Raw genomic sequence first — 13,921 nt, 5'->3', positions numbered from 1 at the left:
AGGAATAGGTGTGGAGGTCTCTCTTTATGATCAATTGAATTATTCAGATCATCTTACTAGAAAACTTGCTTGACTATATCTGAACTGAAAGTTATGGTGGCATCATATAAACAAAGTCGGTTTTGTATAATAAAAAACACCTCTCTGGAAATTGCCAAAGTTGTGTCCAACATCAAGTTCGCTTGGGTTTTAAGGAAGAGGCAGCTCTTCATTCCCAGAAAACAAAAGGAGTGGTGAGACTGGCAGGTGCTGTCTTGTGAATTCACGGATAAGTACTTGAACCCTCTATAATTTTTCTGTATCAGTGGACATCATTATTAGCTTAAACGTATTAAATTAGGAGGAATATATGTTTCCTATTATTTAATAGGAAAAGAAAACCACTAGTGGAAAATCCCTCAAAGCTGGCCAATCTTTTTAATCACATCTGGTGATTTTCTAGTCTGTGGGATTATTGCTTTTGGAGATTTTTTTCAAATCTATTCAAATAGAGAAATGAAAAAAAACAGGGCAGACTGATTTAGCAAAGAGATTGGCTTAATATTTTGCATACACACTGTTCAGTAAGAGTAGCTGTGAGGTTAAAAGAAAGGCTTTACTCTTTGACCTGTGGCTGGAGAGGTAATTCCTCCTTTAAAAGCCTGATGCGGTTTGGAGAACAGGCTTCTAGAAAGCCCAAGTGAGGGAGTTTTTGATTTATTCGGGGTGAAGAGGATGTCTCACCCCAGTCCGTGTTTGTTTACAATGCTCTCCACAAACGAGTGTGTGGCTCTGAATAAAACCAGGCCCAGGTGGCCCAGGAGCCAGGGCAGCAGCCTGTATCCGGGCATTCATTTTTCTCACACACGCAGCTGCTACGGTTTTCCGAGAGCCATTGTGACAGGTCTCTGAGGGGCTCCCAAAGCCACTCGCTGTCAGCAACTCCCACAATAGGCCGGTTGTAGCTTGAATTCCCTCAGGGCCAAGGGAGTGGTCCTGCGCTCAGCAGTTTTGGAGGGCACCTTGCCAGAGTCCAAGGCCAGAGGGAGAGCCCTTGTACTCACTCCCTGTCCAGCCACTGTCTCAAGATTAAGTACACATCGTCAACCCTGTCATGAATCAGGCCAATAAAAACCACTTGGAAGGCTCCAAAGCAGTGAAATGTGCAAAGCAGTAGGAGGGGAAGGGACAGACTGAAGCCAGTAAGAGGACTTAGCCAGAGGAGATACAGCAGTTCAAGACAAAGCAGGTGATGAACGCCAGCCACAGTCCTTTCACAAAACGTATCACTGTATCTATTTTTATAACACCTTTCTCCTTTCTCCCTGATGCTTCTGGAGAAGTGGAATATTTCTAAATTTCCCTCACGACCTTTTCTGTGGAAAGAGAGGGAGAATCCTAGTCCCATGTCTGTAAGGGTCAGAATGGGTTAATTCGTTGAAGGTTATTTGGAATCAGGGACCTTTCTAATGAAATGTCACGCCACCCGCTCCCTGCCCTCCAGTGGGAGGTGTGAAGACACAAAACACAAAACACTCACTCTTAGGAGATTTGAGTAAGTCATGTTATTCAGTAAGTTTACGTGAAATATAATAGATTCTAATAACCAAATCCCCAGAAATATGACACATACTTCACAAGTAGATCTTGGCAAGTCACTGGGTTTTTTTCCCCTGGAAGACTTCAGTAGAACATGGCTATTTGTTTCAAGTCTTCAACGCATATCTTCAGCTTGAATCTTTCTCCCGAAATCTCATAAAATTAAAACTGAACCCTCCACTGAGACTGATCATTCACCTCTGCTTTACTTCCCCCTTTATTCTTTATTTAAATAAATAAAGAATTTACTCCTTTAGTCATAAGTCGAGCTCCACGAGGGCAGGTTTTGGGGGATCTGACTTATGAACTGAATTCTCAATGCCTAGATTATGCCTGGCACGTAGCTGGTCTTCGATAATAAGTGATGAATACGTGAATGAAAGTTAAAATGTTGAAAGCATTGGATTTTTTTTAAGTTAGAAGATAGCAAATCATTTTATTTCTACTTCATAGAATTCTACGTCATACTTATTCTACTCGCTAGAATAACTTCAAGGGTCAAGCAGTGACTCTTGAAGGTGTAGGGTATGTTTGACTAGGGCTTTATTTGGCCAGCATTGTTTGCTTGGGGGTTTTATGTGTTTGTTTGTTCATTTTTTCATTTAAATGTAAAAACACTTGGCAAGCATGCACTCCTAGTTTGCCGCAGTCTCTACCTGGTCATATACCTTGGTCATAGGGCTTTACACATTTCCTGTTCTTGCCAGCCTCTGAAGACACTGAGTTTGCCAGCTTATACCCTAGTAGAAACTAGTTGACTGATTTGCTTAAACTAAGAGGTGTAGTTTTTCCCACATAATAATTTACATTGTGACTTTGGGCAAATTACTAACATCTTTGGGTCTCTTTCAACTCTCAAATTCTGTAAAAGCATCTATGCATTGTTTGACAGCCTATGCTCAAAGTCATCTGAACTATTTTGGGAATTCTTAGCTGATATCAAATAAAATGACAATTCCTTATGTGATTCTTTTATTTAAATTTATTTATTTATTTTTGGTTCAGTTGGGTCTTTGTTGCTGCGCGCGGGCTTTCTCTAGCTGTGGCGAGCGGGGGCTTCTCTTCATTGCGGTGCGCGGGCTTCTCTTGCTGCGGAGCGCCGGCTCCAGGCACATGGGCTTCAGTAGTCGTAGCGCGCAGGCTCAGTAGTTGTGACTGGCGGGCTCTAGAGCACAGGCTCAGTAGTTGTGGCGCACGCGTTTAGCTGTTCCGTGGCATGTGGGATGAGGGATCCTCCCGGACCATGGCTCGAACCCGTGTCGCCTGCATTGGCAAGCGGATTCTCAACCACTGCGCCACCGGGAAGCCCCAAACAAACACTTTGAATGCAGCTACTAACATGCTTATGGGGCCCCAGCGTACAAGAAATACTGATGGAACCCTCCCAAATGTTAACAGAATAGTAAACGTAAAAAGATTATTTTAAATGACGTTGAAAAGAGTACCTATACACAAAGCAAGTAAAAGACACGTATGTAACCAAAGAAAGAAATATGATGATTTTAATTGCTTAAGATTCTTATAAACTTTAAAAGAAATTATTCTTTAAAAAAATTAAAGCACAGGACACTGTAAAAAGAGGGAGAACTAAGACATCCATGATCCTAACAAGAAATGCAAGTTTCTATTTTGCCTGTTACTTTCTTGCTTTATCTATAGATAGTACATATATTTTTACATTTGCAATTATAGTGATTGAGCAATTCTGTATTTGGCTTTTTTTCGTATAATTACATTCTAAACATTTTCCATGTTGCCACAGAGTCTTCACAATATTTATTTTTAGTGATGGCATAATATTCCATCAAATTGCTTAAACATTCTTATGCTATTACAATTTTAGTTTATTCTCAGTATATTTTTAAAAAATCTAATTGTCAGCATTACTAACTAAAATTCAGTACTGTGATTTTATTTTTTCATCCTTTCAATATACACTAATTTCACCAATTGGTTAACTATAAAAAGAATCCTCAGGAGTTTCAAAGAGCATGGAAAAGACATATTAAATTAGGATGAATTTCAAGCATTTGATGACAAGTCATAAATCACTCCAACACTTGCTAAAACTACATGCTTGTAAAGGAGTAGACAGTGGATTCAAAGTGCCTGCATCCTGCCTTTGCTTGACACCAGTATTGCGCCTTGGGGAAACTTGATTCATTTCTCTCTGCCTCTGTCTTCTCATCTGCAAAATGGGATTAGTAATAGTGCCTATCATGTAAGACTGTTCTGAGGATTAAACAAAAAAAAAGTTGCATGTTAAACACTTAGAACAGTGCCTTTCACACTGAAAGTGCTATATAAATGTTATCCTTTTAATGTTAGAATACCTTTACATTTTTTCTCTACCTTACAAGAATTCTACATGCAAGCAAGACAAGTGGTGAGTTTTAAAACTTTAAGGAAAAAAAAAACCAAAGTGAGATAATTTCTTAGCCAGGAGCAACTTATTTTACTTCTTTTTCTAAGGTGAATTGGTTACAATTCACCTTAGACATTTGTGAACTATCATTCTGTCAGCATAATCATAATAGTAAGAGTAAAGTAAAATAAGCACCACTCAGTGGCATGAAAGGATGAGGAATTCCAAAAGCCACTCTGTCTTCTCAGGGTGTCTGCTCTGAGGAGCTATTGCTATGTGAAAGAAATCATTATGCAGAACATATTTATTACCTTGATAGAAGATGACAGCCAAGTGTGTTAAGATCTATAAATGAGGGCTTCCCTGGTGGCGCAGTGGGTAAGAATCCGCCTGCCAATGCAGGGGACACGGGTTCTAGCCCTGGTCCGGGAAGATCCCACATGCCACGGAGCAACTAAGCCCGTGCGCCACAACTACTGAGCCGGTGTGCCACAACTACTGAAGCCCTCACGCCTAGAGCCCGTGCTCCACAACAAGAGTAGCCACTGCAGTGAGAAGCCCTCACACCACAAGGAAGAGTAGCCCCCACTCGCCGCAACTAGAGAAAGCTTGCATGCAGCAACAAAGATAAGAGTGAAGTAAAATAAGCACCATCGGGCTTCCCTGGTGGCGCAGTGGTTGAGAGTCCGCCTGCCGATGCAGGGGACAAGAGTTCGTGCCCCGGTCCGGGAAGATCCCACATGCCGCGGAGCAGCTGGGTCCGTGAGCCATGGCCACTGAGCCTGCGCGTCCGGAGCCTGTGCTCCGCAACGGGAGAGGCCACAACAGTGAAAGGCCCGCGTACCACAGAAAAAAAAAAAAAAAAAAAAAGCACCATCTACTCAATATTATGTGCCAGGCAAAACACTTGGACTTTTAAAAATACTTTAAAATCTGCATAACAACCTGGGCAGAAATATTACTACCCCAGTCTTACAGATGGGGAGACAGACTCAGTGAAATGAAATGACCAGCCAAAAAACACAAGGTGCTGGAAAATGAGTGGCCAGCACTGACCAATTCAGGTTATGTTAAGATTCGATGGGTAGGGAAGTTGTGAGACTCCTTTCCTGACTGTCCATCCCATCAACTTTCCCATCAAGGCCTCATTAGACATCAAAGGAGGTAAAACGCATTTTTTCTTTTCTTTTGCACACTGCAGGTACGAAGATGGATCAAGAGTCCGGTGGTCAGTGTGGACAAGCATCAGAGTCCCAGTCTGAAGTACACGGGCCCCTCAGTGGTGTACATGCCACCAGGGGAGCCAGACTTCGAGCCTTCGTTGTGTCAGACGTGCCTGGGAGACCAAGCTTTCCAAAGAGGGGTTCTCCCTCAGGAGAAGGAGTCAAGCTCATGGGAAACTCAATCCGCGTGTGAAGTAAGTTTGCTCTGGATCCATTCTTCTGAAAGGATTCTAGGCCTTTGTTTTTCTTGTATCCATGCCATGGTACGCCCCCAAAATTTATTTTTTTAATGCACATTTATAAAGCTTCTGAGGAGGACATAGAATTGTGGCCTTTGTTAGTCCATTGTACTAAGTATTTTTTAAATAGACTTTACTTTTTAGAGCAATTTTCAGATTACAGCAAAATTGAGAAGAAAATATAGAAATTCCTGTACATTCCCTACCCCTAGATATGCATAGTCTCTCCCACTATCAACGCCCCCACCCGAGTGGAACATTCCTTACAACTGATGAGCCTACATTGACACATCCGCACCCAAAGTTCATAGTTTACATACGGGTTCACTCTTGGTGTTGTATATTCTATGGGTTTGGACAAATGTATAATGACATGTATCCATCTTTATAATATCATACAGAATAGTTTCACTGTCCTAAAAACCCTCGGTGTTTCACCTATTCATCCCACTCTTCCCCCAACCCCTGGCAACCACATATATTTTACTGTCTCCATAGTTTTGCCTTTTCCAGATGCCATGCAGTTAGAATCATACACTCTATTGTCCTAATTTTTTATGCTGTTCCAAGGCAGCAATGTTTTGGTCAACTAGAAATTCCTCCTAAGTTCTTTGATCACACAGAAATCAATTCTTGTATGATGTAAGAAAGATATCATAACAGTCATCTAAAGTTTGTAAACGCCACTGAAATATTTATCTCAACTTGATTTGACCCATAAGAGAGAACTATGTCAATCTTTCACTATTTTCCCATATATACTTATATTTTTCCTGACATTTTTCTCTGTTACTCCAAGAGTTTTGGGGATTTGTGTGTCTGTTTGTTTTTTAATTTTGCTAATTCAAGGAAGCCAGATAACTGACTTATCTTGTAGGTTCTAACATTTCAAAAATTTAAGGTTGTATTTTTAACTTATAACTCAATTAGGCTTATTTAGTTTGACTTCTTAAACTGTCAGATTACATGTTTATATTATTTTTATTACCAATTTATTGACATAAAAATACAAAAGTAAGAAGACAGGACATGTTATTACAAAGTACAATTAATTGCAAGTGATCTTCCAATATATTATTTCAAATCAGTGCATCATAAGACGATAAATGTTAATAACTTCTCCTTTTTTTTTTTAATCAGCATTTTCCAGAGATAAAGTAATCATTTTAGCTGCTAAAAGATAAAAACACTTGAATCTGAATTCCTTTTAACCCTGAGATATGCAATGTCTCAGAAACTGTTACCCCATGAAAAAGTAATACCTGCTGCCTACTTTCTAGGGTTATTGGAAATATCAAGTGAGATATACATGAAATATTTCATAATCTATAAAGTGCCACGCAAATATAAATCATCATTACTTATGTTTGCTGATGTATATATTAGCTAAGCCTGTAACTGAACTAGACTTCCATGACTAGGTTAGCAGTTTGCTGATCTATGAACATTTGTCATAGGGCATTTGTTGTTTAGCTAGACACTGGCTCAACCCCATGTTAGTCATAAAAGGTAATAAATAGATTTTAAATGCAAGGATTGGAAAACTTTTTCTGTAAAAGGCCAAATAGCAAATATTTTAGGCTTTGCAGGCCATACGGTCTCTGTCACTTTGATTGAGCTCTGCCCTTGTAGGGAAAGCAGCCACAGATAACATACAAATGAATGGGCCTGACTGTGTTTAAATAAAACTTATATTTATAAAAACACGTGGCTGGCCCACCAGCCATAGTTTGCAGACTCTTGGACTCTTAAGAGTCTAAAAGAATTTGCCAACTCCTTAGAGTCTAAAGAACTATTCATGACTCAGAGGCAGAGAGAGGGCTCTGCAAATCCTATACAGAGCACAAATGCCTAGTCCTAAATATTTACTGGAGGGCCTACTATATGCCAAGCTGTTGGGAACAGAGCTAGATTAATGAATAAATGGAATTCCACTCAAGAGGAAACAATAAACAAAGAGCTGGAAGGAATTTAAAGCAACATTGTGATTCATCCTTTTACTTTATCCAGAATTATAGGTGAATCAGTCTCCAATTTACAATGGATTATCTGGTTCTGACTTAGTTGGGTTTTTTTAAGATCACCACAAACCAAAAAGACACTTATATTTTAACAATTTAAAAATGAATCTAGAAACTTCTCTGGTGGTCTAGTAGTTAAGACTCCACGCTTCCACTGCAGGGAGCACGGCTTCAATCCCTGGTTGGGAAAGTAAGATCCCGCATGCTGCGTGGCACAGCCAAAAAATAAAAATGAATCTATACTTTGTATCCTTTAGGGATTAAACCATGAAATAGTTCCTTGAGAAGGCACCTCTGTCCTTTTAGGAAGTGGAGTTGTGTGCTAAGTAGATGGAGAGGCTGTTAGATGGAGACCAGGCCTCGTGGCGAAGACCTCAAGTTGGCCCCCTGACAACTCCTGATGTGGATTATTTTAAGCAAGTCATTAATTCATCCTTCCTGCTCAATGTTCCCTCCTATGAAAACTGAGATTATTCATGCCATCAAGTTTCTTCCTAGGAGTTTTTTGGTACTTTGCAGATGAGATGGGACTTTTAAAATCTTTTGTAAATGTGAATTTATGTGTAGTGTTCTGGAGTCAGGCAACCCACATTCTGGTGCCAGCTCTGTCCCAAGGTCAACATATGAACTTGAGCATGTCACAAAAGCTCTTCAACATCATGTGATGGGCCTAACCTAATTAACTCTCAAGCCCTTTTTAGTCTGAAATCCTGTGGTTGGAATTTGATGACCTATAAATGAGAAAAAACTCTCTATTTGATGTATAAAGATAAAGCATAGAAAATGAGGTGAGAATGTTTCAAATAAAATAAGAAAGGAAACAAAGCACAAGTCCTTTATGAATAATTATGAGAGGTTTTTTTTTTGGTTTTTTTTTCCTGACTTTAAAAATAGTACAGTCTAAATGCTACATTTGGGCTTCCCTGGTGGCACAGTGGTTGAGAGTCCGCCTGCCGATTCAGGGGGCACGGGTTCATACCCCGGTCCGGGAAGATCCCACATGCCACGGAGCAGCTAGGCCCGTGACCCATGGTCACTGAGCCTGTGCATCCGGAGCCTGTGCTCCGCAATGGGAGAGGCCACAACAGTGAGAGGCCCATGTACCGCAAAAAATAAATAAATAAAAATAAATAAATGCTACTTTTAATGGCCAAAAATTTGCTAAGAGTTATAGTGCAGTTAGTTTGTGCCATGCCTTGCCAATTGTCTAGTTAGTAGCTTTTGAACATGTTTCTCCTATGGAAGAAACTGGGATATACGTATTGCTAATAAATCATCCAGAAGAATAGCAATATTGTGATGTTATTAGTAGTGCTGTCTAAAAATGGACTGTTTATTAAACAGACCTTTCTGGGAATGAGATGGGAAGAGGATAACATAGAGCTGTGTAAGCTGTTACTGAATAATGCATGCCAGTGGAACTCAAGTTGAAGTCAACTTTTAGTTCCTGAAGAGGTGGAAAACCATGTTAGTTTTTCGATGGGTGCATGTTGATTAAACATATTCAAACTCTGTTTTGAAGTATATCTCTCACAGCACCTCCAATATCCAGATAGACCTAGCTGGAAGGACAGGAAAGGAATGTTTTGGAGTGGCAGTGGGGAAGGAAATCTGGTGTGAGGGAAAGCATAGGATTGGATCAAGATGGCAGCCAGAACATTTAACGTCATCTCTTCTTGCTTTAAATAATAGAAAACACGCACGCATTTTAATTTATAGTAGTGCTAGAAAACAAGGTATGTCATTGTATGCATAAGGAATAATTAAGACTCTCTGAAAGAAGGCAGGTAGGATTATGAAGTTGATGAGAAAACTACAGTCCAAAATGATCACATCAAAGACAGACCTAACAGATGGGGACACTGCAAGCTTATCTATTCAAAAGAATCCAGTAAGTTGGAAAATAAAGATGTTCCAGGCAAGGCTTAATAAAAGGAAAGCAGTGTTAAGAATATAAATGTCAGAAAAAATACAATGTAAGACAAAAAATTTGAAAGGAAGAAAGAGGAATATTTCATATTGATGAAAGATAGCTGCTAAGAAAGTAAAACATTCACCAACCTTTATGAGCTTAGCAACATAACACGGAAATAGTTAAAGCAACAAATAAAGAAATACAAAGAAAAATTGAAAATTCATGTCACAGAAGAACATTTTTGTCATACTTCTCCCAGGAATTGCCAGTTCAAGAAGACTGACAATGTGTGAGGATAGAGGATTTTATTTTATTTATTTTTTTAAATTAATCAATTTATTTATTTATTTACTTTTGGCTATGTTGGGTCTTTGTTGCTGCGCACGGGCTTTCTCTAGTTGCGGTGAGCGGGCACTACTCTTCGTTGTGGCGCGCAGGCTTCTCATTGTCGTGGCTTCTCTTGTTGTGGAGCACAGGCTCTAGGTGTACAGGCTTCAGTAGTTGTGGCACATGGGCTCAGTAGTTGTGGCTTGCGGGCTCTAGAGCTCAGGCTCAGTAGTTGTGCTGTACGGGCTTAGTTGCTCCACGGAATGTGGGATCTTCCCGGGCCAGGGCTCAAACCTGTGTCCCTTGCATTGGCAGGCAGATTCTTAACCACTGCACCACCAGGGAATTCTCATTAGAAGATTTTAATAAAAAAATTAACCAAATCTGATTTATGCTGAGATTTGTATATAAAGAAGAATATACTTTATTTTAAGCACACATGGAACGGTTACAAAAACTGACCAAGAATTAGATCATGAAGCATATCTCATCAAATTCCAAAAAACAGGAATCACACAGGTCGTACTAGCTAACTACAATTTGATAAAATTAGAAACTAAAAACAATATGAGAGCCAACCACCATCCTCAGCCAATCCATCCACCTGGAATTCACATACATTCTTCCTATAACTCTGGGCTTACAGAGGAAATAAAAAAAGAAAACTAAATACTATTTTAAGTGTCTACCACACCACCAGGGAAATGCAAACTGAAACAATGAAATCCATTTGTTTTTAATCCATCAGATTGTCAATGGTTGAAAAGATTGATAATGTCATGGTAAAAGTATAGGCCAAAACACTACTGGTGGAAGGATTTTTTGGCAATTTTCCTTTATTAAAAATTCTCATCTACCTCTACTTTAGATATGTACTTGCTTATGCTGACAATGGGGACAGGTACAGTGATATTCAGTTTGAAAAGCAAATCGAAGATGAATATATATATAGCATCATCACATTTATTATTTTTTTAATTCGGTATTTCTCCTTTCATGTCTGTGTGTGTATGTGCGTGTGTATCTATGAGTATATGTGTGTGTCTGTGTAAATGCAAACAAAAAGATCTGGAAGTATATACATCAAACTGAAATAGTGATTACAACTTTCGTGTGATTCAAATGGAGAGATGATGAGGTGTGAGAGAGTAATCAAGAAGGACTTTAGCTTTGTCTATATTGGTTGAACCTCTCAAGACTATATTAATGTATTACCCGTGAGTTTGGGGAAAATATTATGCCCACCAGGAAACTCACTTGTAGAAAGGAAGTTATAACTCAACCTCATTGGTTAAAAGTCAGGCACCATCACAAAGATGGTTTTGCACCATGAGACTTTCCCATCACTACACTACAAAGAAAGGCACGTGGAGGAAAATGGAAACACACAATGTTTGTGCTCCCAACGTACCTTGCTAATCCTTCTGTCTGTCAATCATTTTACCCTGCCCTGTGTGGTGTTTGTTGGTATGCACATCCATTCATTCTCTCAGTTCCCCCCAGTTTTTAAATCTAACATGTTCATTTTCCTATATCCTTCCTGGACCTTGCCTACATCTTAAAAATTAATGTGTTCTTTGTTTTTCTCTTTGCCTTTATTAGTTGAAATGGAAATTTTGTTGATGCAATTTTTTTTTTTTTTTTTTTAACATGAAAAGGAGAGACTAAGAAAACTCTGCAGCCCATGCTGGTTATAAATCACTTAACATTTCAGAGGCGCTGCGTGCCGAAGGCTCATGACTGATTCTCATTAACTTTGCCCTCTCATACGGGTTAGATTTGGCTGAGTGAGGATTTCCTCAGACTCCTCTGTCTGTGTTTCAATTGAAGACAGCTCGAAAGGTGCTTAGTCAGCTGCCAACAAATGAAGCCAGGGCACTGCACGCGGATTTTAAGGCCTGGTGAAGTCAGTCCCCTGGATAGAGCTGCTAACTTGAAGAAATTATTAACCACATTACTAACCCAAGAATTACTGTTGAGCCTTTGACATGATTAAATATAAGGTCACTGCCTCTTCTTCTTCCTCAGCAAATCACCACAGACAATAATAGAAGGCACTTTTAATTAAGCTTACTTGACACAGTTCTGGGAGAGCATCTGCCCCATGTGGCTTGTTCAGCATCTGGGATGCCATCCCTCCATCTGTTAGGCTATCATGGCTCAAGGAGGTGCACCGTTACCTTTATATTTCTTCTCAAAACTGTTGAGCTGTTCCTTTGAAGGCCAGGAAGCTTGGTAGTAAAATGGTGAGCTGAGGGACAGTCTCCATCCTGATTTACCTTCACATCATCTTGAGGTTTTCTGATCTTTCTTAAGAAAAGGCTATAAAAGACCTGAATCAACCAGATGGCTTTATAGACTTCTGGTTTCTTTCAATTTACATAGTAAAAATGGATTTTTATGAAGGCTTATAGGGAATAAAATAATAGTCTTTCCAATTGCCTTCTCCCCCAGTTTTCTGCTCTTAGTATGACATATCATTGTCTCTGGGGGATGTCGGGTGATTTCTAAGCTTATCATCCACAATAGTCCTTGTTCTGCGCCAAATTTTAAGCTATTTCATCTTTGAGAAGGCATTTATCACATGAAACAAAACATTAGACCACTAAGGCAGGGAAAAGAAAATACCCTATACTTAGGATGTGACAGAGTGGATGAAATTCTGTCCAGAACCAGAAAACCTGGGTTCGAAGTCCAGCTCTACCACTGGTGGGTCACGTGAACATCCACATGCTACATGATCTCCAGAGGCTGACCTGCAAACCCTGAAGAATAAAACAGTGCTGCCTACCTTACCCAGCTGATGAGATGATGGGGAGCAAATGACAGAGCATGTGTGGAAACTCCTAAAGAAAAAAAAAATCATAAACAGCACTTGAAATATTATTAGTTGGCAAATACACTTAAGGGTAATAAAAGCTGAAAGACTTTAAAGCAAGTAAATCAGTCTTAAGCAAAACATTCATCACATTCCCAAACTTTCCTAATAATAACAGCAACAATAAAGAATACTACCTGGAAAGTAATATGTCTTGGGAAACATTAAAAATGACTTAATTGGGGACTTTCCTGGTGGCGCAGTGGGTAAGAATCCGCCTGCCAGTGCAGGGGACACAGGTTCCCGGGAAGATCCCACATGCCTCAGAGCAACTAAGCCCGTGCACCACAACTACTGAAGCCTAGAGCCCGTGCTCTGCATCAAGAGAAGCCACCGCAGTGAGAAGCCCGCACATCAAAAGGAAGAGTAGCTCCCCCTCGCCACAACTAGAGAAAGCCCGCACACAGCAAGAAGGACCCAAAACGCAGTCAAAAATAAATAAAATTTTAAAAAATGACTTAGTTGCCCTCTTAGGAGAATGAAAACCCCAATACTCACTATTGCCAATATTTATCTGAATATTATTATTCTAAGACTAAGGCAGAATTGGAAAAAAATTAGTTTCTTTCCCAAAAAATCTTGGAATATTTTTTCCTAGAAAGGCAGCATAAAAAAAAGGCAGGGGTAAGAAAATAGAGGAAACTCTATTGGTTCCTCTTGGAGGTTTTCAATGTTTTTTCCTTTGTTCTACAATAATTTGAAGTGTCCTAAGTGACTTACAACTCAAGCATTTCTCTTTGGCTAAGAACCAGAGGAAAGATTACCTTGTTATCCTGTAGCTCTTGCTAAGAGCTACTAGTCAGCTGAAATTTCCATTTTCAGATTTCATATGTCTTTTACTACAAATCTATCTCCTTTCTGACTTTTCCCCATGATTTTCAAACATTATGTAAGAATTATCATAACAGCATTATCGAGATGTTTAAAAATAATTCCATTTTCTTTATATGCCAACTGTTTTTACTTTTTTGTGTTCTCTCTCAGTTTCCCCCCTGTGTACCTAGTTTGTCCATGATTGTTGTCATAGTGTATATATGATAGTGAAGCTGCCTTTTTTCCACTTAACATTTATTGGAAACGTTCATATGTTGTAACAAATTTCCTATTTATTATGGTTAACATTGCATCAAATTGATGTCGTTTAATGTAACCATAGACCTACCGTTAGCCCTTTCATTTTCTTAATTTTTTTCTCTTTTTCATAAGGCTACAAATGATTTTTTCCCTCTCAATTTGAATAACCTTAGAATAAATTGAAACTTAGTATGAATCCCCAGTAATGGAGTAGAGTTTAAAAATAATTATTTTTGTCAAAATACTTTCAAGACCAATTTAGAAAGAATCAAATAAATAAAAATGGTACCAGCACTATGTG

At 39.2% G+C, this 13,921-nt stretch overlaps 1 protein-coding gene across 1 annotated transcript in view; it reads left to right on the top strand.

Annotated features, from left to right (window-relative positions):
* Nucleotides 1-13,921, top strand: part of SGK1 (serum/glucocorticoid regulated kinase 1) — a 111,830-nt gene that overhangs the window by 39,369 nt on the left and 58,540 nt on the right. The window contains exon 2 of the mRNA XM_089922016.1: nt 5,145-5,360. Coding sequence (XP_089778142.1) covers nt 5,145-5,360 — 216 coding nt within the window. The remainder of the gene's footprint in view (nt 1-5,144; nt 5,361-13,921) is intronic.

Source organism: Delphinapterus leucas, chromosome 12 (assembly GCF_059928025.1).
Source record: "Delphinapterus leucas isolate spDelLeu-1000000601 "Yukka" chromosome 12, BTC_Dleu_Yukka2, whole genome shotgun sequence".
Taxonomy (NCBI): Eukaryota; Metazoa; Chordata; class Mammalia; order Artiodactyla; family Monodontidae; genus Delphinapterus; species Delphinapterus leucas.
Note: the sequence above shows the minus strand (reverse complement) of the source record. Positions and strands in the feature narration are given on the sequence as shown.